Consider the following 26,075-nt stretch of genomic DNA (forward strand, 5'->3'; position numbering starts at 1 on the left):
ATAAATCTACCTCTTTTTTATTGCATATGTGATGAGCAATTATATCATCAACAATTATACATTAGAATATCTAAGTGTATGCATTAACATAAAGTGACTGTGATGAGCAATGCAATTATCCACCGATAATCATCTTTCAACAATTATACATCGAGATAACTAAGTGTATGAATTAATATAAAGTGATTCTAAAACAATTTTTTGGTATGTATAATTATAAGTCAGGAATTATAAAAATCATTTTTAAAATTGATGATAGACATAACATCTATGAGAATTAGATTGGTTAAAGTTTGGGTGTGTAAAGTTTCTAACTAAAATATAAATATGTGTGTCATATTAAGGTGTATGGTAATTGAAAGAACATTTTTGTTCTTTAATGTTAAAGGATATTTCAGTTTTTAAAGGATATAATTTACTGCCTTTTGTTGTTACGAAACACTTCATCTACCAACCTTCATTTTAGAATGAAAATAAATTAAATATTCCGTGAATTAATTCTATCTATAAATATAATGGATTAATACCATATAATTATTATTTAATATTTAATTAATTATTTTTTTAAATAATATTTAAATTTAGTGAAGGATAAAATCGTAATCCAACTTTGAAGTTAAGATCTTCCCACTTATAATAATATATGATAATACTCTAATATTTTTTATTTATTTAAAGTCTATTCTTTTAATTTTTTTAAGATGTAAATTTGTTTTTTTTTCTTTTTAAATGAAAAAAAATACTTTTTTTTTTAAATAAATAGTACTCCCTCAATTTTAATTTGTTTGTTAGATTTTAACTTGATACATGATTTGAAGTTTAATAGAAGGTGAAATGATCTGGTGAATCCTTGTACTTGTATCAATTTGTATTCTAAACCCTTCTATTTACCCATTTGTCATCTGGACCCTTAAACTCAATTAAAATGAAACTTTTAAGCCCCTCCAACCATGTGTGTAGCTCACTCTCCTTTATATAATTGATATGTCATATCCATGTTAGATATATCAATGCCATATCATAATTATTTCATAACTATTTTTAAAAATTATTAACCAAAATTATGTAATGAAATGTAAAATAATAACATTTTAATTTATTTTGGTATTTTTTAAAGTGAAATTCCATACATCCAATTCTCCCTATTATCACTGTTTCACGACCAAAATCCACCGGATAAAGCCATTGCCACCGTCGTCCCATTTTCGCTGGTAAAATCGCATATACTTTCTCCCTCACCCATCTTCATCTCCGCAGCACACCATCACTAGTTTTCTTTCCTCCTCCAACATCCACAAAAACAACAACCTAAGAAAAGGGACATTGAGAATGGAAGTCTTAAAAATAAAATCTTGAATCTCAAAAATATACAACTAACAACAAAATAATGCCCAAAACCCCCTAGAAACTAGTTGTAATAGTCACTGGAATCACTAGCAATAGATAGAGGAGAGAATACATTGGACAAATTGAAGAACGATTAGAATGTAAAATTCGATGTCGATTTGTGGGAAAGAAAGAGGGGACTGAGAAGAAATAAAAAATGGGTCGTTGAAATTCTAGTTTGTCGCTGAAAATTCTTAATTGAAAATATAAGATCTACATTGTCATCTTTCTTTGTTTCCTTTCCTTTTCTTTCAATCAAGAAGTACCTTATGAGGTATTTGCAGCGAAAAGAAATTAAATCTTTTACTGAAATAGAAAAAAGAAAAGAAAAGGGGGGAATGGATCTGCTGAAAACAATGACATCAATTAAGTATGAAGAAGGAAAATGGAGGTTGGAGCATGGATGGGGTGTGGGGTTGATGGGAAAAGGGGATGATTGCTGGAAAAGAAGTGTGGTGGGGGAGAAGAAGTAAAGTAGTTTTTTAATTTTATTTTTCTTTTACAAAATCAATTATTTTATAATTTTAATATTTTTTTGATGCAAGTATGATCTTCACTTGCCATTTTAACGCGTGTAGCCACGCTTTTGTGCCAACTCAATCATATTAATGCCACATAAGACTGGTCAATGGTTAGAGGGTTTGATATATTATGTTTTACTGAGTATAGGGATTTAGTTGACAAATGAATAAGTAGAAAGGTTCGCAATACAAACTGATACAAGTATAAGGGTCTACCAGACCATTTTGCCTTAATAAAATACTAAAAAGAATTTTTGAATCTTATAATCTTAAATGTGGAAGTTTTTTCTTATTATTTTGAAAAATTGAGGCCACTCAATGTTGGGGTGTGAAACATGTGACTTATTTTATAATGCATTGAACCACCCATGCATCCCACTATCATACTCGTTTGGAATCAAGCGAGACAGATTAAAACACAAGAGATACGTTTGGCGTACGTCAAAGAGTATGTTTAGCTCTTACTGCAAACTGAACACATGAGATATATATGTCTAAAATATTAGTTCAACAATCCAAAGTTTTATAGAGAAGTTAGCAATCCATGGAGGAGCAAGGAAGAAAAGGGAAGCGGGTGTTGTTTTTTCCATTGCCATTGCAAGGACACATAACACCTATGCTTCAACTAGCAAACATCCTTCACTTAAATGGCTTTTCTATAACCATAATTCTCGCGGACAACTTCAACACCACTTTCAATAATATTCGTGCAAACTATCCTCATTTCACCTTTCACACTATTTCTGATGGTTTATCTGAAGATGATAAGGCAAAAACAGATACTGATGCCTTATTTCTGCTTTCTTTGTTCAACGAAAAGTGTGCTCCACAATTCACAGAGGCTTTGAGACAGTTAGTGTTGGAAGATCCAAATATTGTTTGCTTAATATCAGATAGTATCTTGCATTTCACCAAGGCCGTTGTGGACAGCTTTAAGCTTCCTAGGCTTGTTTTAAGGACCGGAGGAGTTTGTTCATTATTAGTTTTTGCAGCCATACCACTTCTGCAAAGCAAAGCTTATTTTCCTCTTCAAGGTATTTTCTTATCTTCATTCTTCAATTATTTTTTATTGAGAAAAAGAGTCTTATATATTTCTCAACTCTGTTATTTCTCGTTATAAAAGTGATTCATTTATACCTATTATGTTACATAAATTACTCACATACATTATTTGAAAGTGAAAGAAACAATTTTAAATTATTATTTATCAAAAAATATATTCATGTAGTCGTATATATATTTGATACTTCTAACACGCATTACTAATTTTTTTTTTTTGGATTTTTGATTCAACGACTGATTTAAATTTATTATTTTAATGTTCAAATTTAGTTTTTCACTAACTTTCTTGTAAAATTTATCATATATGCTCCCAATTTTTTTAACAAATACGAAAAAAATAAAATACAATATATCCATAAAATAATCACTTTTAAATTTTGTTTCACTTTTTCTGTTCACACTGTTTTTCCACATGTTTTTACAATAAAGCAGGAAAGAAAAACATAAAATAAAAATAATAAAATCAAATAATAATAATTAAAGAAGAAAAAAATAAATCAGGTGTGAAAAAGATCATACATATACAAAAACAAGGCTGTTATGTATTTTTCGAAAACTACGGAACAAGTTGTACGTTGAGAGTGCCTCCAAAATTCAAAACTTTATGTCATTTTGGAAGATTTCAAAAGTTGTCCCTTAGTTTCCAATTTGCACTTGTCTCATTGTCAATGTACAGCGATGACAATTGGGTGGGTGTAGACCATTTTGAGCTTCAATCCATAAAATTTTAATTCATCCCACTTTATTTTACATAGCATTTTTTTGTGAATTAAACTCACCTCACTCCACCTTAATCTGTATATTTTTTTTTGAAAAATCTAGAGAAGTTAAATCAAAATTTAATGCTGCTAAATTTGAATTTGTAAACTTGTTTTTTTTACTTTTCAAAAAACCTTTTTTGCAAAAATTACAATTTTTATTTGTAGAAATAAGCAATTCAAGCAAATAAAAATATGGGTTATGCAAAATGCAAACTGCCGTTTTTTTAGTTTTTCACTAGAAAATATGAAAGAAATTTTTAAGTAGCTTTTATTTTGTTTAAACCGCAACCGCCCCCACCCCATATTTACTTTTAAAAGAATTATTTTGAGTTAATATTTGAGATGGTCACTCAGCTTTCAATAGTTCACTTAAAAAGTCATTCAACTTTGAGTTGTTCATTTGAAAGTCACTCAATTTTGTTTTATAACTCAAAAGTCACTAAACTATTAATAGTTCATTTAAATAGTCACGTAACTATTGATATTTTACTTAAAAAGTCACCCAACTAATTTAATTAAGTTTTTCCTTAAATTTTGTAAAATACAAAAAAAAAATTAACTATTTTTTTAAAAAAAATAATAAGATGCTTATTTTAATTATTTTATTGAATTTTTTTGAATTATAATTTTTCTTTTTACCAATTTTTTTTTTTTTAAAAATGGTATTTTTTTTATTGCGCTTCTTATCAATTTCAACTTCTTCTTTTTTGGATCATTTTTAACATATTTAATTCCAGTTATATAATTGATAAAACGGAAAAAGTTTTTTTTGGGTCAATTGCTATGGTACGTTTTCCAAAAAAATTATAATTAAATAATTTGGATTAACAAAATAATTAAAATAAATATCTTATTATTTCTTTAAAAAAGTAGTTTAACATAAAAATTAAATTTCAATAAAATTTTATGAAAAAAATATTTAAATTGATTGAGTGACTTTCTAAAGTGAAATATCAATAGTTGAGTGGCTTTCTAAGTGAAACATCAATAGTTGAATGACTTTTGAGTTATAAAACAAAGTTGTGTGACTTTCTAAGAGAACAACTCAAAGTTGAGTGACTTTCTAAATGAACAATTCAAAGTTCAGTAATCATATGAGATATTAACTCGAATTATTTTTACTCATGCTGCTTCCGTCTCATATAATCTTAAATCGATAACTATCCCATATAGCCTAAAAACTGCTCCGTTCCATTGCCATCCTTACCAACACTTTTTTTTTTTTTTTGTTATTTTTATGACACGTGAACATCATCACATGCACAAAAAGTACCTGAAAATAACTCATCTATCTGACCTCTTCCTCACATTTTTTATTTACAACTTTGTTCCCATGGACCACATTTTCAGGTTGATATATTTTACTGCGATAAAGAAAAAATAACATGAATTCGATGTGACACTTTAAATAATACTTTTTTCATTGATAATTTTTGAATTTTGAGATTTAAAATTAAGTATTTCTTATGTCATGTTTTTTTTTATATATCTTTAAAATATTTAAAATTATTTATTATTGTGATTTATAACAAAATTTTAAATATGTAAATTTTACTTTAAATTTAAAAATTAAAGGATTTCATGTCCATATAAAAATAAATTATTTGATTTTTGAAATTCAAAATTTTTCATTATTTAGACAGAGAGAGAGTAATAATTGTGTATTGCTTAAATTAATTATTTCACTGATTTTTTTATTTTTTTAAATCCACCCCCACAAGTATTTCATAATTTGCCTACCAAAGTTTAAGTAGATGTAAAGAAACACACTAGTACTTAATATTTTTTGTCATTGCTGGACAGTGAACACACATTTTCTCCTAAAGAAATTATATTCGAATTAGAAGGCTCCAAAAGAAAAATTGAGAGGGCATATCTAGACACCTAATACTCGAACGAGACTCCATTGCATCTCATGGACATCCGATGATGACGTGACATATAAATTTTGGAGGTGTCTAGATAATCACTTTGTAAGTAGTAAAAACAAGTTGAGGTGTCTAAATTATGTGCATACTCAAAGTTGAAATACTTACTTATTAGCGGAGATAAAGAGAACTTTTGAAATCTTCCATGGTTTGATTAAATAGTGACGTTTTACACTTGTTTAAAGCTACATTGAATCTGTTACTCATGAATTTGTTATAGGTATTGAATCTCAACTAGAAGAAGCAGTTGAGGAACTTCCACCTCTCAGAATTAAAGACCTTCCTTTATTCAAGACATATAACGTGGATGCACTTTATCAAGTTATTCAAGAAATGATACGAGAAACTAAAGCTTCATCAGGCCTCATTCTCAATTCATTTGAACAACTTGAGCAATTCTCCATGTCTAAACTCCGCGATGATTTTCCTATCCCAATTTTCCCAATAGGCCCCTTTCACTCTCATTTTCCAGCTTCTTCCAGCAGCTTGATGTCACAAGACCAAACTTCAATCTCTTGGCTAGACACTAAACCACCTAAATCTGTAATTTACGTCAGCTTTGGAAGTGTTGCAGCAATAGAAATTAATGACTTTCTTGAGATTGCTTGGGGCTTGGCAAACAGTAATCACCCTTTCTTGTGGGTGGTTAGGCCCGGGTTGATTCGTGGCTCAGAATGGATCGAATTGTTACCTAGTGAGTTCTTGGAGACAGTGGATGGAAGAGGACACATTATCAAATGGGCTCCTCAGCAACAAGTGTTGGCACATCCTGCTGTTGGGGCATTTTGGACGCACAACGGATGGAATTCAACATTGGAGAGTATATGTGAAGGGGTACCAATGATTTGTATGCCATGTTTCGGTGATCAAATGGTGAACGCAAGGTACGTTAGTCATGTTTGGAAGGTAGGGGTGCAATTAGAGAATGGCTTGAAGAGGACGAACATTGAGAATGCAATTAGAAAGCTGATGGAGGAGGAAGAAGGGAAACAAATTAAAGAAAGAATGTTAGAGCTGAAGGAGAAGGCAAATTCATGTTTAAAGCCAGGAGGCTCTTCTTATGAGTCTCTGAGGAGCCTTACGAGTTACATCTCATCATTTTGATCATGTTTATCTTCAGTTCATGGACGCTCATTTCATCTTTATTTTGTGTCGATCTACAATTAATTTGACAATAAAAATTTAGATTTTCTTATCTATTACTCCACATTCGTAAAAGTTTGGTATAGTTATTGCTGCAGAGCTAATTGTAAAAGTGAAGCTACATTTGTTGCTAGAATTATTCAGAATGGGCAGAATAAATCTGCAATTTCTAGGCAACAATATAATTGCAGCTAACAAAATCAAGTTTCAGCTGAATCAGGTATGCTTATGCGGTGGAATCATAGATCTTATGTCCTGTATAAGACGGTCCAGATTAATGTATGACGATCCACCTTTATTGACAGCTTTTTTTGCCAAACTTGCCATGTGCTCTGTTCTTTGCGAGAATTCACCATTTCTCTTCTCCATCAAAGCTCTAATTGATATTGCAATGATGTCTCTATCACATGTATCTTTTATGTCAAGTCCCATCTTCCAAACCTCTCCAACGAATCTACTATTCACTTGCTGATCAGCAAATCTCGGCCAGCAAATCATCGGCACTCCTTCAACTATACTCTCCAATGTGGAATTCCACCCAGAGTGAGTTAAGAAACCCCCAATTGCTCTATGTGCCAACACCTTTTCTTGTGGAACCCAATCAGCCATGTAGCCCCTTGCCTTTGTACCCTGCTCCAACTCCACAAGAATCTCATCTTTTCTCTCATGTCCTATTATCAAGTCTGGCCTCATCACCCACAAGAACTTTTGCTCACTATTCACTAGACCATACCAAAATTCTAACAGCTCCTCCTTTGTCAACCCCGCAACACTTCCAAAACTAACATATATCACAGATTTTGGTGGCTGCGTGTCAAGCCAAGACATGCAACTTTCATCTTCTTGCCACAAACTGTTTGAAGAGGTAGATTTTGTTGCAAGTTTAGCCTTTAGATGGGCATGAACTGCTCCAATCGTATAAACATTTGGACATACCATTCGAATTTGAGAAAGTATGGGGCCTTCAAGATCTTCAAATGTGTTAAGTATGAGACCTCGCGCTCGAGGGGTTTGTCGTGTCTCTGTCATTACAATCCTGAAATCCGGGTTAGTTAAGTCACTCGCCTGACAAAAGCTTGGAAGGTCTCGACCTCTCAGAAAATCTTCCATGCCTTTTACCTTCGTCAGTGTCAAGTCCTTTGCATTTTCTGTTATTCATGTAATCTAACATTACTTCAGAGGCAAAATTTCTTTTAATGTTATGTTTTTAAATATGTCAGGTGGAAAGTTAGAATTAAGAAGTTGTAAAACAAAAAAATATAGTATTGTATATTTACCTTTGAGGGGAAGTTCTCCAGCTTGAATTAGCTCAGGGATGCAAAAGTAGGACCAGAAAGAAGAGGCACTGACGGTACGGAAATAGATAATAGGCAAGTTGATTTCTTCGGCTACATCAGCGGCCATGCTTAAGATTCCGTCGACGATGAGACATGTCACCGAAGAATTCGGTATGAATTCTCTAAGAAATGGTTTAGCAATTGTGTTTAGAGAATAATAGAGCATTGATATTCCATCACGAGTATTCACTCCATCCATGGAAATTCCATGGGGAAGAGCTTGCAAATGGAATCCAGTACCAAATCTGGAGAGCACATCTGTGTGGTTGAGGAGGCGGTCATGTGTGTCAACAGTGACAAGAAAGGTAACGTCGAAGTTAGAAAGAGAAAGAAGGTGGGCCAATTTAAGCATAGAGTTGACATGGCCTTGTGCAGGGAAAGGGAAGATGATAACATGAGGTAATGGATCCATTTTAATGGAGTACTTATTTGGTGGAGTAGTGGTGTGTTGTGTTTTCTTCTGCATCTTATAATACCAGGAAGCAACAAAAAACGTGCTACTGCTACGTTAGGTATTCAATTATTGGATTTTTTTATTTTTCTAATTCAGTTCCGTTGGGTTTGATTCNACTACCAAATCTGGAGAGCACATCTGTGTGGTTGAGGAGGCGGTCATGTGTGTCAACAGTGACAAGAAAGGTAACGTTGAAGTTAGAAAGAGAAAGAAGGTGGGCCAATTTAAGCATAGAGTTGACATGGCCTTGTGCAGGGAAAGGGAAGATGATAACATGAGGTAATGGATCCATCTTAATGGAGTACTTATTTGGTAGAGTAGTGGTGTGTTTTCTTCTGCATCTTATAACACCAGGAAGCAACAAAAAAACGTTCTACTGCTACGTTAGGTATTCGATTATTGGATTTTATTATTTTTCTAATTCAGTTCCGTTGGGTTTGATTCTTGGACATTTTTTATTATCAAACTGAGCTTGTGTGGCTATTTTTAAATTGTTGTTCTGAGCTTCTGTCTATCTACTAGCACTGCATATTTACAAATTTAATTAGAAGATAATTTTTTATTTCAATTGCTAAAAAGAAAATTCTAATTCATGACTGAATGGGTGCAAAACTGTTCATTTTGAGTAGTATATTTTCTTAACACGTGTAATACAAGTACAATTGTTTTTGTCCAAAGAAAAAATGTAAACTGAACACCTAATGAAAGAACTGATATTTCGATAGCAGTACTAATAATGGTGTGTAGTACTACCCCTTAATAGGCGGGCCAACTTGTGTTTTATTTTTCCACACTTGCCGGGACCAACCAAATTATTGCACTATGATGAGGTTAGCTTTGCCTATTATTTATTCTCCTAACTTTTCATCGATCAGACACAAGCCAATATAATAAGCACGTTCTATGAAAGATATTTGTGAGAATTAAAGGTTAATGGTGAAAATTTTATGCAATGACAATCCTAAATGGAAAGAAAAAGTCTGTTATGTTCGTTAACTGTAAGAAAAAATATAGGTCAATTCTTAGACATCTTTATTTTACTCTCTCTAATTATAGAAATCTTTATATTTGGAGAAACGAAAATATATTTGGCACAAATTGGCATAACTTTACTTTAAAATTAAAATTTAAAAAAACGCATTCTCTCATACTCATTTTAATATTATATGTCAAACACATACTTTCTCAGTTTTATTGTTGGTGTTGAGGTGAAGTTGAATTTTATTTAGTTGTTTATGTATGATTTGATCTGAAATTATATCTGGCCCGCTCCGATCGATCCGCTTTATTGTAAATGCTAGTATCATGCTTACTTATCTTTTTGAACCCCTTCGAGGAAAACTCTGTCTCTGCATACTGACTCCAAGCACAATAACCCCACAATTTTTAGCTTGCTCTCCAAATTTAATTCCTAACCAAGTAAATTGACACATGAAATTTTCTTTCATTTGATTTGACCCCACGAGAACCAAACCGCCTTATTTTATGATGGATAGAGCCACCCTAGCATCCCCTATATCATTAATTAAAGGGAAAAAGAATGAATTTACCCCCGAACTTTGATAAATGGTATGTCTATGCCCTTCGTTATACTTTGGGTCCATCTCAGCCCCTGCCGTCCAATTATTGGTACACACATGCCCCTCTCACTAATGGCCCCGTCATCCTGTACACGTGTTTTAATCATAATCAACTATCCGTTTGACCATTACTTTTAACCCATAAACTAACAGCCCGCCCCATAAACCCATACCCACCCAATTTCCTCTAAAATATCCTAAATCAATTAAAAGATCCAAATCTTCTGGGTCTCTCGTTCCTCTCACAATAGAGTTGAAAAATGAGAATTGAGTAGCACTTTTATAGTACTGGTGAGAAATCTCACGGCGATGATGATGTTGAAGCTGATGTTGTTGATGATGAGAAGTACTTTGATAGTACTGATGAGAATCCTTCTCAATTGGAGGAAGAAGTTGAAGCAGCGTCGTGGATCCTTTCGACGCCGAAAGAAGGNGCAAAACAAAGCTTATTTTCCTATTCAAGGTATTTTCTTATCTTCATTCGTTGAATTATTTATTACTTCATCGGTTTAAAAAAGAATGATCTAGTTTAAGTTGACATGGGGTTTCAGAAAATATTAGAGAAGATTTTTCAATTATGTGGTCTTGAACTAAAATTCTATCATATGTTCTTCAATATCGAGAGACACCATCGATAAATTTGACGTGATAAAACGCAATTCCATTAATTTTCAATTCGTTCTTGAATATACCGAAAAAATGCATCTGTATATTTGATTAATATTCATGAATATTATGTCAAGTAAAATATCGATGGATAACAGAGTATGTCCATAGTTATTTTTCATGAATATTATGTCAAGTTGATAACCAATTTCTTAGATAAATCATATCTTTTTAGTACCTGTATGTCCAACTTACTACAGAACAAGTTTGCCTGAAACAGTTCGTTCTTGTTTCACATCTTCCATTTTGCAATCATAATATCGGCGCCCACACATTTCTTTTTGTTTTTTGATGACTCGTGAACCTCATCCACATGCACTAAAAGTTGCCTGAAAAACAACTCATCTATTGACTCTCTCTCTCACTTACCTTTTCTATTGATCTGTTTTAGTACGATCAAGAAAAAATAACATGAATTCAATATGGCACTTCAAATAATACTCCCTCTCATCCATATATTTTTCGAGTTTTGAGATTCAAAATTAAGTACTAGTTCTTAGATTGTGAATTTTTTATGTCTTTATAATATTTTTAATTATTAATTATTGTGATTTATATTAAATTTTTACAAAATCAAGGATTTCATGTCCACATACAATTAAACTGTTTGATTCTCGAAGTTCAAAATTTGTCACATATTGGCAGAGAGTTTCTTTCTTCTTTTTTTTTGGAAACAATCCAGGTAAATAATTAATTACTTCAACTTTGAGAGTGCATATCTAAACATCTTAACTTGATCTCAACTAGCAACTAAATACACAAACATAGGTATGTTTAAGTGTTCAACTAACACAGGAGAAACAAGTTAAGGTGTCTAAATGTGCGTACTCAAAGTTTAAATGCTGCCTTGAATCTGTTACTCATGAGTCATGAATTTATTACATGTATAGAATCTCGACTAGAGGAAGCAGTTGAGGAACTTCCACCTCTCAGAATTAAAGACCTTCCTATATTCAAGACATGTAATGTGGGTGCACTTTATCAAGTTATTCAAGGAATGATACGAGAAACAAAAGCTTCATCGGGCCTCGTTCTCAATTCATTTGAACAACTCTCCATGTCTAAACTCCGCGAAGATTTTCCTATCCCAATTTTCCCAATAGGCTCCTTTCACTCTCATTTTCCGGCTTCTTCCAGCAGCTTGATGTCACAAGACCAAACTTCAATCTCTTGGCTAGACACAAAACCACCTAAATCTGTAATTTACGTCAGCTTTGGAAGTGTTGCAGCAATAGAAATTAATGAATTTCTTGAGATTGCTTGGTGCTTGGCAAACAGCAATTACCCATTCTTGTGGGTCGTTAGGCCCGCATTGATTCATGGCTCAGAATGGATCGAATGGTTACCTAGTGAGTTCATCGAGACAGTGAATGGAAGAGGAACATTGTCAAATGGGCTCCTCAGCAACGAGTATTGGCACATCCTGTTGTTGGGGCATTTTGGACGCACAACGGATGGAATTCAACATTGGAGAGTATATGTGAAGGGGTACCAATGATTTGTATGCCATGTTTCGGTGATCAAATGGTGAACGCAAGGTACATTAGCCATGTTTGGAAAGTAGGGGTGCAATTAGAGAATGACTTGAAGAGGACGAACATTGAAAATTCAATTAGAAGGTTGATGGAGGAGGAAGAAGGGAACCAAATTAAAGAAAGAATGTTAGAGCTAAAGGACAAGGCAAATTCATGTTTAAAGCCAGGAGGCTCTTCTTCTGAGTCTCTGAGGAGCCTTACGAGTTACATCTCATCATTTTGATTATGTTTATCTTCTGTTCATGGACTCTCATTTCATCTTTATTTTGTGTGGATCTACAATTAATTTGACAATTGTTAGTTGCAAATAATTTAGTGTTTTGAAGACTGACAAAGTTGCATAGAACATGTTGTGTCAACGTGATTCAACTTCACCTAATATGACTGGAATGAGGAAAATATTAAAGAGTACAAAGTTGCAATCAAGTAGGAGTCCATACGAAGTCGAATTGAAGAAGGATTCCAAAACGTAGTAGGAAACATAGTTTAACCGTGTAAATAAAGTTGAGTTGAAGATGGTTTTGAGAAATTCAAGTCTATAAATAGGGCGTGATTTTCTTCTAAGAAATTTGCGCACTTACATAGAGAGATAATCAAAACACAAAGAGTTTTTGAGAGAGTTTTGTATTTTACTTGGGAGTGCTGCGAATTTGTGAGAAAAATTGTAAGATTGTAGTTAATAGTAATTGACTGCAATTGAGTGTTGAGTGTAGGACGAGTCTACCAAGTTGGAGAGTCTTGGAAGACTTTTAGAAGGCTTAAACCTGGGTTTAGATTACATAGGTGTGTAATCGTTGTGTAGTTTGAAGTTGTGATAAATAATACGAAGTTGTGAACTGATTATTATTTTCCACAATTATCAAACGTTAGTACGTGTTCCTTTACTGAATTAAGGAGGCCATAATTCCAACAATTGGTATCAGAACGAGGGTATCTTAACAAGAGTCTAATAACTCAAGATAATATCACAATGAATTCTACACCTCCTATTGGGCATGGTCAAGGTCAAAACATCAACATACCACCACTCTTCAATAGTCAATACTACTCATGGTGGAAATCTAGAATGGAGGTGTAACATCCGTCAATTTGAAATAACTACGGAAAAGCTTGAAATTTGAAGTAGTCATTTTTTTTGGAAAGAATCTGGAAAATTTGGCTAAGTATGGAAAAAAAAAAAGAGTTTTTGGTCAACTTTGAGCAGTTGTAACTCCTAGCTCAAAATGATTTAGGCGAATTTCCAGTTATGTCTGGAAAGCCCTTGGAATGATATTTCCAACGCCACCGAATTTTCTTGATTCCGAGTTCGTGTGAGTGAGTTATGCCCTTTGGAAGTTGGGCTGTTGGCACAGTCACACAGTCGCACAGTGCAGTTTGTTTAGTCCGAAAATTTTAAGGGTATTTTGGTCTTTTCCCTAATCTTTTCTTTGGGTTATATTGAGGTGTTAGACTGATGTTTGGATCATTTTTGTCCCATTTTAAAGAGTGAGAGTAAGAGTGAGAGTTAGGGCTTGGAAGATAAGAGAGAAAGAAGAGGAAAAGAAGAGGAGAAAGAGAAGAAGAAGCTAAGGATCGTCGTGGATTTTCGTCGGGGGTGATCCCTAATCAGGTATGTGAGTTCTTTAGCGTGGGTTGATCCTTTCCCCCACACACCAAGCTCATTTTATTATTTGAGAAAAGATTGGATTTGTTGTTGAAGTTGTTAGTTGTTGTTGATGTTGTTAGTTGTGTTGTGGAAGTTATTGTTGGTTGTGNGTCTTCTGCTAACGAATATCTGTGGTCTCCAATTTGAAATCTTGCCGCGCTGAAAGCTGCCTCCGAAGCAACTGATGATCCTTGAATTGCAAGCACGTCCTTCACCATCCTACTAAGTTTTGGAAATTGAGTTCCATGAGCCCTCCACCAGTTCAATAATTGTGGTATACCTTCATCGTTTGTAATATTATCTGAATCTTGTTCAAGATATTTAGCAAATTCACATTTATTAGAAGAGTCAAGACCAAGTTTATGTTTCACTCTACCATGGGCACCTACTGAGGCATAGACATTTGAGGATTTTCAACATTATCTAAGGAACAATATTTATCATACATTTCTTTAGCAAGTAATTTTATACTATTTTGACATGTTACCTGTTGCTTCCAATTGCACACGCAAGTGTACGTGGTCGCGCAAGTAATATAGATTCTTAAAGAAACGAGTTATCGTTCCCAAGGGACTTATGATTAATTTATATTTACCACTTAATTCTACAAATAAAAGTAAAAATAATCTTTTCAACGAGTTGATAATTAATTGTTAACTACTACTAATTATGAACTAAATGAGAGTAACTAATTGTGAACTATTTTTGATATAATGTTTCTAGCAAGTTTAAAGCAATCCCAGGGCTGCAGCATGTATTGAATCTCATGTATCATATTATAGGCTTAGAACTAATTTCAGTTGTCAAGTTACTGGTTTACAGGGTTAATTGTATGAGTCGGGCTACACACCTCTAGTCGCCTACTCCAATTAGCTATCTAACTACATCGTTGAGCGGGGATAAATAGACTAACTGACGAGCATTTATATTTCATCCTGTTTCATATCAAGCGAGTTGTTCGTCCGGGCATCACTCCTGAACACAAATCACCTCGACTTAATGGGTCGATCAAGCTCTCTATATTCTCTGGTCTATCCAACCTCTCCTCTCTTGATTTTAAGGTTAAACAATAAATTTATCTCTAGATGGCCAGTCAAGAAATACTAAAACAAGAATATAGAAGTAACTTATAATGACAACTAAGAATTAATTCATAAACCCCAAATAATCAACAATCCATTCGTAGCTGCAACCCCTGAATTAGGGCGTTTAGCTACTCATGCTATTAGAAAACAAGAAAATACAATCGTTCATGCAATTTCCGGAAAATAGAAGAGTTAAAAGATTAAGACCTGTTCCAAACTTGAATTCTTGCCCTTACACACTAAATCAAAAAGTCCACCCCTACTAATGAACCTTATGGGTCTATTTATTATAATTAGAAAAAACTAAGACCCAATCCTAAACCAACAAGGAGTCCTATTTAGTTGAATGTTCGTTGGAAAAGTTGGCATCATGTTGGGGCGTCGCGCCCTTTATCGCGCCTGAAACTTGCCTCCAAAGTTCCCTTCTTGGCGCGCCTGGAAAACGTCTCTAAACTTTTTCCCCAGGCGCGTCGTGCCTCTCAGAGCGCCTGAGAGGCGTCTCCGAAATTTGGCCCTTGGCGCCTCGCGCCTAGCAGTGCGCTTGGCCCTAGGGTCTTCATCCTTAGCCGTGTTTCATGGTCTTTTATATCTCTTTTCTTCAAGTTGACTCCAATTCCCTTGAGAGTTCCTGAAACAACTAATCATGTGTGTAAGTGTGCAATCATTACAAGTTACACCAAAAATTAAGCTAATGACTAAATATCATCTTTCAATCTTATTGACTTATGGGCAATTATTGGCAACTTAGGCATATAAATATGCCTAAGATCACCACCCCACACTTAGAGCTTTGTTTGTCCTCAAACAATCTCTAGACTATCAACCCTTTTCAAAACCCTTGGACTTATCAACCCACCTCAAAATCAACCAAACATTTTTTTTCCATGATCTTGTAGTCATCATGGGTGCAATAATTTCACAGCATTTACACCGAGTACAACACATGCTCAAAGAGTGACCCTTTTATTATTATTTTTGGGCTAATGCAAACTCATACAAACACATCAATTCAATAATCTAATATATGCCATGAATGCCCTCACTTGTTCTTGTTTAGTAAAGCCTTTCACTCGAACAACTTGCAATATAAACAAGGCCTATTTTTCGAACAGTCAACTCACCCTCTCAAAAGAAGTTCTTACTTTTCTCAACATGCCATAAGCTTGCCAATAGTGTATTATTACTTCCACACATATTTCTCAAGGAATCAAGAGGACTTTCATTAGGTTGTAATGTAGGCTTAAGGTAAGGGAGGGAATATTTAGGAATCATTTTAGTGACTACACCTCCCTAATGCACATATCATTATTTAGCCAACAATTTTCTTTATAGCTCTTCTTTTCTCCTAGTACACACTTCATGACTATTAACCCTTTTTGTTGCTCCATATTTACCCTTTATTTCTTTTTTTTTTAGGCCCAATGTTTTAAGCATAATTCTAAATTAGCCACCCTCACGTTTAGTTGAGGTGCACATTGTCGCTAAGGACCAGAGCCAAAATAGAATTTCCTTTTTCACACAATGTAGCAATTCACTCTTTACTATATCAACCAACATTTTCCAACCCTTCTTCTTAACATAGTGCATTAAGGATTTTCATGGGATCAAAAGACTTGGTATCAAACAATGAGTTTTGGCTTATCATGTGGTTTATCAATAAACAAGGCTAAAGGCTCAATGGGGCTTCACTAAGGATGATTTTAATGGTAGGCATACACGTAGAGTTAAGAATTAGATATTTCAAAGAAGCGCGCCTCTATCACATTCCTTAGTTCATACACGCTACTAGTTCAACACACACAAGGCAAGTTCTAGCTATCAAGTTAAGAAAGAACCAATCAATTCTCACCACACATGGCATTATGACACATATTAGGATATATCAACCAACATGCTTCTACACTTTCATTACGTTATCATTACACAATTAAGCCCATATAGTTTTACTTTGAGTCAAAACTAAGAACATATACTTGTTACAAGGTCAACAATTTATTGCATTCTTCCCAATATGACTACCCATGATGTTTGACTAATCTTTTCGGACATAGTTTCAAAAGGCCAAGGTTGGTTTCTCAATCCTACTCTTCTATGTGACTAATTTTCCCTTAAGACGGTCGTCATCCAACCATCATTGGGACTTGTCACTTCTATGACGACTCTAAGACTTAATAAAGCAATAAACTAGTCCTAGTCGGTTTAAAGGGACAATCCTCAGTAAAAGTACCGAAAACAAACGCTGAGGAACCCAAAATAAAATTTTTTTAACTAAAAGCTACCACTAGACTCGATACAGCAGTAAACAACTATATACAACAGAGACATATTATCCCACCCCACACTTGAAAAGTAAGCATTGTCCTCAATGCATAATTAAGGCAAAGAATAGAGTTAGGAATACTCCCTCAGGCCTCTAGACCTCGTCATCACCGCCATCGAACATCATGAAGGCATTCGCTTCATCAGCGGCATCTGCAGCCTCTTCCTCATCATCCAGAGCCTCATCAGCAGTAGGCTCATCATCATCCAAAGGCTCTACAAAGGCAGGACCAGTCTTGCACAAAAAAGCTGCACTTTCAGACAACGGGTATCGTTCCGCCATAGTTTCCATCTCAGCATCAGTAACTGGACGCCCTCCTATGCGCAACTGCAGTTTTGCCATACCAAACATTCTTGCCATGATGCTGTCATCACGGGCTTGCCTCTCTTGGGCAGACAAGATAGGTCCATGTGACAGATCTAGGGCCTTAGTTCGGGTCACATCGACTAACTTACCCGTCAGGTCTGGGTGATAAGCAATAGTCAAGTCCACTGCTTCCTCTTCAATACCCTCACACCTCAGAAAACGGGTGATCAACCCCCCATAACAGAATCTCCACCACATATTATTTCAAAATTTCATCATATTTTGCCTCAGAATTGACCCAACATTAATAGGCATTCCCTTCATCAGTATGTAGACTAACACCACCCTATCCCGAGTTACCTCAATTAAATGTTTAGCAGGTAACAACACAGTACACACTATTTTCAGCCACACCCGAGCAACCTGATTAAAGTTAGCAAAATGGAGGGTATTATGCCTCCCAGTATCCTTACTCCGCTCCCACCTAGCAGTCGAATCAACCCCACACAAGGTATGTTGGATATCCCTATAAAGAGGTTTATCCTTCAAGCCATTAAACTCATCGGGGTCACAATTCGGGGTTCCTAACAACTCATTCAGAATTCGAGCAGAAAACCTGACATCTTTCCCCCTAACCGGCACAGTTTTATATTTTGTTTTAGTTAACTAATTTGCATAAAATTCTCTCACTAACATCAAATTGCAATCTCCTGGATTTTCAAATATGAACCGCAAACCAAAATCATTAACAGTCTGATATATATCAGGAAATTGTGACTGTAATCGTACCTCATGCACAAATTCATCGCCCATACTTCGCCTCTTGTTGACATGCAAACCAGTCCCATCCATACCTTTCAACAACCTTTTTGCCGAATTTTTGGACCGGTTCCCAAACGCTAGAGGATCCGGAAGCTTCGCCCTTTCTATTCCGCTTAGACCCTGCCACATTCTTCACCTTAGGTGCCATTGAAACCTGTTAAGAAGAGAACACTAGAGGGAAGATTAGAAAATTTGGGGGGGGGGGGNNNGGTTATTGAGAAGAGGGGAGATAAAAATATGGTGGGGAAAGAAGAAAAGTTTGGATGGGAGTAAAAATGGAGAAAGGAGAAGATGAAAGGTGAGAAGAAGAAGAAGAGTTGGAGAGAAGTTAGGAGGTTTGGGTGGTTTGTATGAGAATGGGGGAGAGAATTGGGAGTTTGTAGGGATTTAAGGGGAGTGGGTCGGGTTTTATCTGGGTAAAGACCCGGATTTAAAAAAATCTGGGCAGGGACGCGATAGGGGCGCGATGCACTAGTGTAGCGCCTAAAAAGGCGCTCTGAACTTTCCCTTCTGGCGTGACGCGCCGCTCAGTACGCTGTCCTGCAAGTTCAAGGCGTGTTAGTGGGGCGCCGCGCCTGTATCGCGCCTTAAAACATTCTCTGAAATTATATGCTAGGTGCGATGCGCCTGCCAGTGCGCCTGGCTACAATTGATTTTTAATTTTTTTAATTTTTTTTTATTTTATTTTTTTCCACTAAGTAACAAATGATGAAAGAAAAATATTATCTAGCTATAACTAACCTATATTCTAAGAATTGAAACTACGCTAAAATAAATTTTTTCAAGACTTTAAAGACATACTATCTATCTGTTACAGTTTGTTCATGGGTTGCCTCCCATGTAGCGCTTGATTTAACATCGCGACACACGTAACTTGGATCATTCATCATTTAGCTCCAGAGCTTCCCGATCATGATCCGAATCCTCACCGAAATAGTGCTTCACTCTTTGCCCATTGACCAAGAACGTAGGGCCAGTCTCACCTTGAAGTTCAACTGCCCCATGTTGAGTCATTCTAACCACTTTGAATAGACCACTCCACTTTGACCTTAGTTTTCCGGGGAATAACCTTAGTCTAGAGTTGAAGAGTAGTACATTATCTCCTGGATTGAAGGTACGAGCTACAATGTGCTTGTCATGCCACCTCTTCGTCTTTTCTTTGTATAGCTTGGCATTCTCATAAGCATGGAGCCTAAACTCCTCAAGTTCATGCAGCTGATTCACTCTCTTTTTACTGGCTAGCTCAGGGTCTAAATTCAGCTTCTTAATTACCCAATATGCTTGATGCTCCAATTCCACCGGAAGGTGGCATGCTTTCCCAATTACTATGTGATAGGGAGAAGTCCCTATTGGTGTCTTGTACGCAGTCCTATATGCCCACAACGCATCATCTAGTTTATTCGACCAATCCTTCATTTGCGCATTCACCGTTTTTTGCAAAATTTGCTTCACCTCTCTATTTGAAACCTCCACTTGACCGCTTGTTTGAGGATGATAGGCTGTAGCAACCTTATGACGAATACCATACTTAGTAAGAAGATTCTTAACAAGATGGTTAATAAAATGCTTACCTCCATCACTTATAATTGCCCTTGGAGTGCCAAAGCGAGTGAAGATGTGCTTCTTGATGAACTTTATCACTACCCTTGAATCATTGGAAGGAAGAGCTACAACCTCCACCCATTTACTAACATAATCCACAGCCACAATAATGTATTGGTTTCCACTAGATGGTGGGAAAGGAGCCATGAAATCAATACCCCACACATCAAAGATTTCCACCTCCAAAATGTTACTGAGTGGCATCTCATGTCTTCTTGAAATAGTACCCAACCTTTGGCATTTATCACAACCCTTCACAAAAGAAATAGAATCTTTAAATAAAGAGGGCCAAAAGAAACCAGATTGTAGTACCTTATGAGCAGTACGCTCTCCTCCATGGTGACCTCCATATGGACTAGCATGACAACTCTCGAGCACTTTGTGAACCTCAGATTTTGGAATGCACCTTCTCACTACCTGATCTATGCCTTGCTTAAACAAGAATGGTTCTTCCCAAATGTAGAACTTGGCATCATGATTGAGCTTTTTCTTTTGTTGGGTGGTTGCACCCGGAGGATAATCGCCACTTACTATCAAATTCACAATGGTTGCATACCATGGTACTTGAGAGATATCTAGTGCTATCAATTGTTCATCCGAAAACTCTTCCCGGATTTGCTCACCTTCATTCACGTGTGAAAAATCCTCCAACCTAGATAAGTGATCAGCTATTTGATTCTCAGTTACTTTCCTATCTTTGATCTCTAGGTCAAATTCTTGGAGAAGCAATATCCATCGAATTAGCCTTGGTTTAGCATCCTTCTTGTTGAATAGGTATCTAATAGCTGCATGGTCAGTGAAAACAATCACTTTAGTACCTACCAAATACGATCTGAACTTGTCGAAGGCGAACACTAAAGCCAGCATCTCCTTCTCAGTCACTGTGTAATTAGCTTATGTAGAGTCAAGGGTCTTGCTTGCATAATAGATCGAGTGGAACAATTTATCTTTTCTTTGTCCCAACACTGCACCCACTGCTACGTCGCTTGAATCACACATGAGTTCAAATGGTAATTCCCAATCAGGAGCAATTAAGATGGGAGCTTCAATTAAGTTCCTCTTCAACATCTCAAAAGCTTTTAAGCACATCTCATCGAAGTCAAACTTCACCTCCTTCTCCAAGAGACTGCACATAGGTCTTGCAATCTTGGAAAAATCCTTGATGAATCGCCTGTAAAAACCTGCATGACCAAGAAAACTACGCACACCTTTTACAGAAATGGGAGGGGGCAATTTCTCAATAACTTCTACCTTAGCCTTATCAACCTCCAAACCATATTTAGACACCTTATGTCCCAACACTATCCCCTATTTTACCAAAAAATGACACTTTTCCCAGTTTAGCACTAAGTTAGTGTCCTCATATTTAGCAAGTACTTTATTAAGATTACGGAGACATACCTCAAAAGACTTCCCAAAGAAGGAGAAATCATCCATGAACACCTCTACAAATTCTTCCACCATATCATGAAAAATGGCCATCATACACCTTTGAAAAGTCGCTGGTGCATTGCAAAGTTTGAATGACATGCGTTTGAACGGATAGGTACCATAAGGACAAGTGAACGTGGTCTTTTCATGATCCTCAGGTGCAATCAAGATCTGGTTGTAACCAGAATACCCATCTAAGAAACAATAGTACTCCTGTCCTGCTAGTCGGTCAAGCATCTGATCAATCAAGGGAACGGGGTAGTGATCTTTTCGGGTAGCATCATTTAGTTTCCGGTAATCCATGCAAATTCTCCACCCGATCACTGTTCTAGTAGGAATCAACTCATTCTTGTCGTTCCTTACCACTGTCATACCTCTCTTCTTGGGAACATATTGTACCGGACTTACCCACTTACTATCAGAGATTGGGTACACAATTCCAGCATCTAGCCACTTTATTACCTCTTTTCTCACCACTTCTTTCATCAAAGGAGTTAGTCGACATTGATGTTGTGCGCTTGGTTTGTGATCCTCTTCCATGTAGATTTTGTGCATACATAAAGCTGGACTAATCCCATGGATGTCAGCCATCTGCCATCCAATAGCTTTCTTTCTTTGCTTTAGAATCCGTAATGCTGTACCAACCTGAACTTCAGACAACTTTGCAGAAAGTATAACAGGCAAAGTTTCATTAGTAACCAAGAATGCATACCTGAGGTGAGCCGACAATGTTTTCAGTTCTAGCTTTGGGGCCTCCTCAATGGAGGGTTTTGGTGGTGGCCCTAACTCACGCTCAAATGGTTCTACTCTCCGCCTGTGAGGCTCCACAAGTACCAGATTCAGACATGTTTCTATCTCTTGAGCCTCAGTGTCTTTGATTTCTCTTATGACCTACTAACACTCTTTCTACGGGGTCTTCGAGCACAACTGAATGTGACTCTACTATGCGATCAACCATAGTAATAGCAGACAACTCTTCATAAATAGAAGGTAATTTTAGAGCGCGGTAAACATCAAATACCTCGACTTTATCATGTGCCCTCATGGTTAATTGACCAGTTGCTACATCAATCAATGCTTTGCCCGTGGCCAAAAAAGGACGTCCCAAAATGAATGGAACTTCAGGATCGGGTTCAAAGTCTAAGACCACAAAATCTACCGGGAAAATTAATGAACCTACTTGCACTAACACATCTTCTACCACCCCCTCTGGCCTCGCAATGGATCTATCAGCAAGTTGAAGAATAACAGTGGTTCTTTTTGGACTACCCAACCCAAGTTTTAGATACAAAGATAAGGGCATCAAATTTATACTAGCCCCCAAATCACACAACCCCCGGGCATGAACACTTTGCCCAATTGTGATCTGCACAGTAAAGATGCCTGGATCTTTTAACTTTTTGGGCAATCTGTTTTAAATTCTTGAGCTACACTCCTCAGTAAGTGCTACGGTTTCATTTTCCGTGAGCCTCCTCTTGTTAGCCACAATGTCTTTCACGTATTTAGCATACTTCGGTATACCCTGGAAAATGTCAACCAAAGGTAGATTGATGTGAACCTGTTTAAGGAGAGAGAGAAACTTACCGAAGCATTCATACTCATTCTGCTTTTTGAGCCTTTGTGGAAATGGAGGTGGTAATTTCTTTTGAGGAACGGATACCTCAACATTTGAGCTTTTTACTACCTCTTCCACTTTCTTTTGTTTGTTACTTACCTTAGTGTCTCTCTTCTTTAGAGCTAGTTCCTCTAATTGCAACCTATTTCTAGTACTTACCGCATGCAATTGCTTTGGATTTGGCTCAGTATCACCGGGCAGCCCACCTTGGGGACGCAAGTTCAAAGAGTTAGCCACTTGCGCAACTTGTTTCTCTAAACTCATTTGGGACATCTGGATGTTTCTAATGTTCTCATCCTGCTTATATATTCTAGCATTTAATTTGGTCCCTATTTCAGTCATGAGCTTTTGGAGTAGCTCTTCATTGGTCATCCCCCAATTTGGTGCAACCGAATTTGAGCTTTGTTTAGGATTGTAGTATTGTTGCCTAGCTCCTTGAGAACGGTATTGGTTAACCCCTTGCGCTTGATTTTGGTTTTGGTTACCACCCCATGAGAAGTTATGATGGTTCTTCCAACTAGGGTTGTAAGTATTACCATAATTTTGTTGCACTCCACTCCTTTGCGCATTACCCACATAGTTTACGGAATTCGGGTTTGCCTCACATTGCTCAGTGTCATGAGCTCCACTACCACATACTTCACACCAATTTGCTACCTGTTGTACTGCGTTTATCGGAGCCTGATTTAGAGCTATTTGTTTAAATTGCAATGTAATGTTATGTTGCATTACATCTAATTTGGCATTTATGGCAGTAGCTTGGTCTACATCTAAGATCCTTGCAGCCTTTTGGGTTGGAGTTCTAGACATTTCTCCCTCGTACCCTTGGTTCCCTTCAGAAAGTTTATCGAGTAAAGCGAAGAATTCTTCACTTGTTATGGCTAGGGCCTGTCCACCTGCTGCACTATTAAGAAGAAAACGAGCATTATAGTTTTAACCTTTAAAGAAAGTGTGACAAAGTACCTCATTGGGTTGCATGTGGTATGGGCAAACATTCAACATTTGTTTGAAACGCACCTATGCTTGGTACATGTCCTCTCTTTGCTTTTGAGCAAAGTTTATTATCTCACCCCTCATCTTGGTGGTTTTCTTGGATGGGAAAAATCGACTCAAGAACTTCTTTGCTAGATCATCCCAATTAGTGATGGAGTTTGGTGGCTCAGAGTCTAGCCAACGCCTTGCAGCTCCTAACAATGAGTACGGGAACAAATTCAACCTTACATAGTCTGATGGGACCAATTGGGATGTATGTATTGGTAATGTCTATGAAAGTCCTAAGATGGACTTGAGGATCCTCATGGGGTAGACCAGTGAATTGCCCAGTATTATGGAGGATATGCACTATGTTCTGCTTTAGTTCAAATCTACCCCCTGGTGGAGGTTTCCTAATACTGGATGCCAGGTTGGCAGTGAGTGGGACTGCCACATCACGGACTGGTCTTGCGGGAACAACAGGCGGTCCTTCTTGGTTATTCACGTTCATTGGGTTATTCACGTTGTCTTGATTATCATCATCAAAGTTTCCCGGAATACCTAACCCCAATTCTCCTTGTCGTCCCTGGTTCATTTTTCTACGCTGGCGTAGAACTCTTTCCGATTTGTTGTAAGGTTCGACAAGATCTCCTTTCCGAGCCAGACCTGAAAGTCAAGCACATGCAATACACAAGCTAAGATCAAGTAATTAATATTTGAATATATTAAGTGTAGACTTAAGAAGATTGAATATAAATCAATTTCTAAGTCCCCGGTAGCGGCGCCAAAAACTTGTTGTTCCCAATTGCACACGCAAGTGTACGTGGTGGCGCAAGTAACATAGATTCCTAAAGAAATGAGTTTTCGTTCCCAAGGGACTTATGATTAATTTATATTTACCACTTAATTCTACAAATAAAAGTAAAAATAATCTTTTCAACGAGTTGATAATTAATTGTTAACTACTACTAATTATGAACTAAATGAGAGTAACTAATTGTGAACGAATTTTGATATAATGCTTCTAGCAAGTTTAAAGCAATCCCAAGGCTGCAACATGTATTGAATCTCATGTATCATGTTATAGGCTTAGAACTAATTTCAGTTGTCAAGTTATTGGTTTACAGGGTTAATTGTATGAGTCGGGCTACACACCTCTAGTCGCCTACTCCAATTAGCTATCTAACTACATCGTTGAGCAGGGATAAATCGACTAACTGGAGAGCATTTATATTTCATCCTGTTACGTAACCAAGTGAGTTGTTCGTCCGGGCGTCACTCCTGAACACAAATCACCTCGACTTAACGGGTCGATCAATCTCTCTATATTCTCTGGTCTATCTAACCTCTCCTCTCTCGATTTTAAGGTTAAACAATAAATTTATCTCTAGATGGCCAGTCAAGAAATACTAAAACAAGAATATAGAAGTAACTTATTGTAACGACCCTAAAAACGAACTAGTGAAACTAGAGCCTCACATGTGAGTTTGGAGTTGAGAACTTGATGAAATGATGAGAAATGACCGTGACGTCCGGAAACTAATCATTTGAACTAGTGAGTTGTAAGGATCAAATTTAAATGGTCATATCTTTTAGCTCAAAATGAATTAGGTGGACCTTTACCTATCCAATTAAAGGTCTCTGAGTCCTCTTTCCAACGCCACCGAGTTTGCCCAATTTCGACCTTGGAGTAAAAAGTTATGCCCTAAATATTGAAGTACTGTCAGACTGAAGAAAAGGGCGAACTAAGATGGGAAGGGGCAAAATTTTTAAGTTAAGACTTTATGGGTCCTTAGTCCTTTTCCAAAATTGACCCTATGCTATTTTATTCTTTTCCTAGCAACTATAAGACCTTTTTATGATTTAATTCCTTTCATTTAAGTCACTCCTCTTAGAATTTCCAA

The 26,075-nt window shown here is 36.4% G+C and overlaps 2 protein-coding genes across 6 annotated transcripts in view; one reads left to right on the plus strand and one right to left on the minus strand.

Moving 5' to 3' along the window:
* The first annotated feature begins 2,448 nt into the window (after positions 1-2,448).
* LOC125859453 (UDP-glycosyltransferase 76B1-like) overlaps positions 2,449-26,075 on the plus strand; it is a 25,365-nt gene continuing 1,738 nt past the window's right edge. Inside the window, exons 1-2 of one of the 2 annotated variants that reach the window (XM_049539222.1) lie at positions 2,449-2,941; positions 5,879-6,542. In XM_049539222.1, the coding sequence (XP_049395179.1) occupies positions 2,452-2,941; positions 5,879-6,542 (1,154 nt within the window). In that variant the 5' untranslated portion in view covers positions 2,449-2,451. Of the gene's footprint in view, positions 2,942-5,878; positions 6,844-26,075 lie in introns of those variants that run through there. The other variant, XM_049539221.1, reaches the window with a different exon arrangement.
* The window catches only part of LOC125859451 (7-deoxyloganetic acid glucosyltransferase-like), an 80,428-nt gene continuing 61,220 nt past the window's right edge, over positions 6,868-26,075 (minus strand). For 2 of the 4 annotated variants that reach the window (XM_049539212.1, XM_049539213.1), the window contains exon 4: positions 6,868-7,094. In XM_049539212.1, the coding sequence (XP_049395169.1) occupies positions 7,018-7,094 (77 nt within the window). In that variant the 3' untranslated portion in view covers positions 6,868-7,017. Of the gene's footprint in view, positions 7,950-8,078; positions 8,595-26,075 lie in introns of those variants that run through there. The other 2 variants (XM_049539216.1, XR_007445771.1) reach the window with 2 other exon arrangements.

Source organism: Solanum stenotomum, chromosome 3, assembly GCF_019186545.1.
Source record: "Solanum stenotomum isolate F172 chromosome 3, ASM1918654v1, whole genome shotgun sequence".
Taxonomy (NCBI): Eukaryota; Viridiplantae; Streptophyta; class Magnoliopsida; order Solanales; family Solanaceae; genus Solanum; species Solanum stenotomum.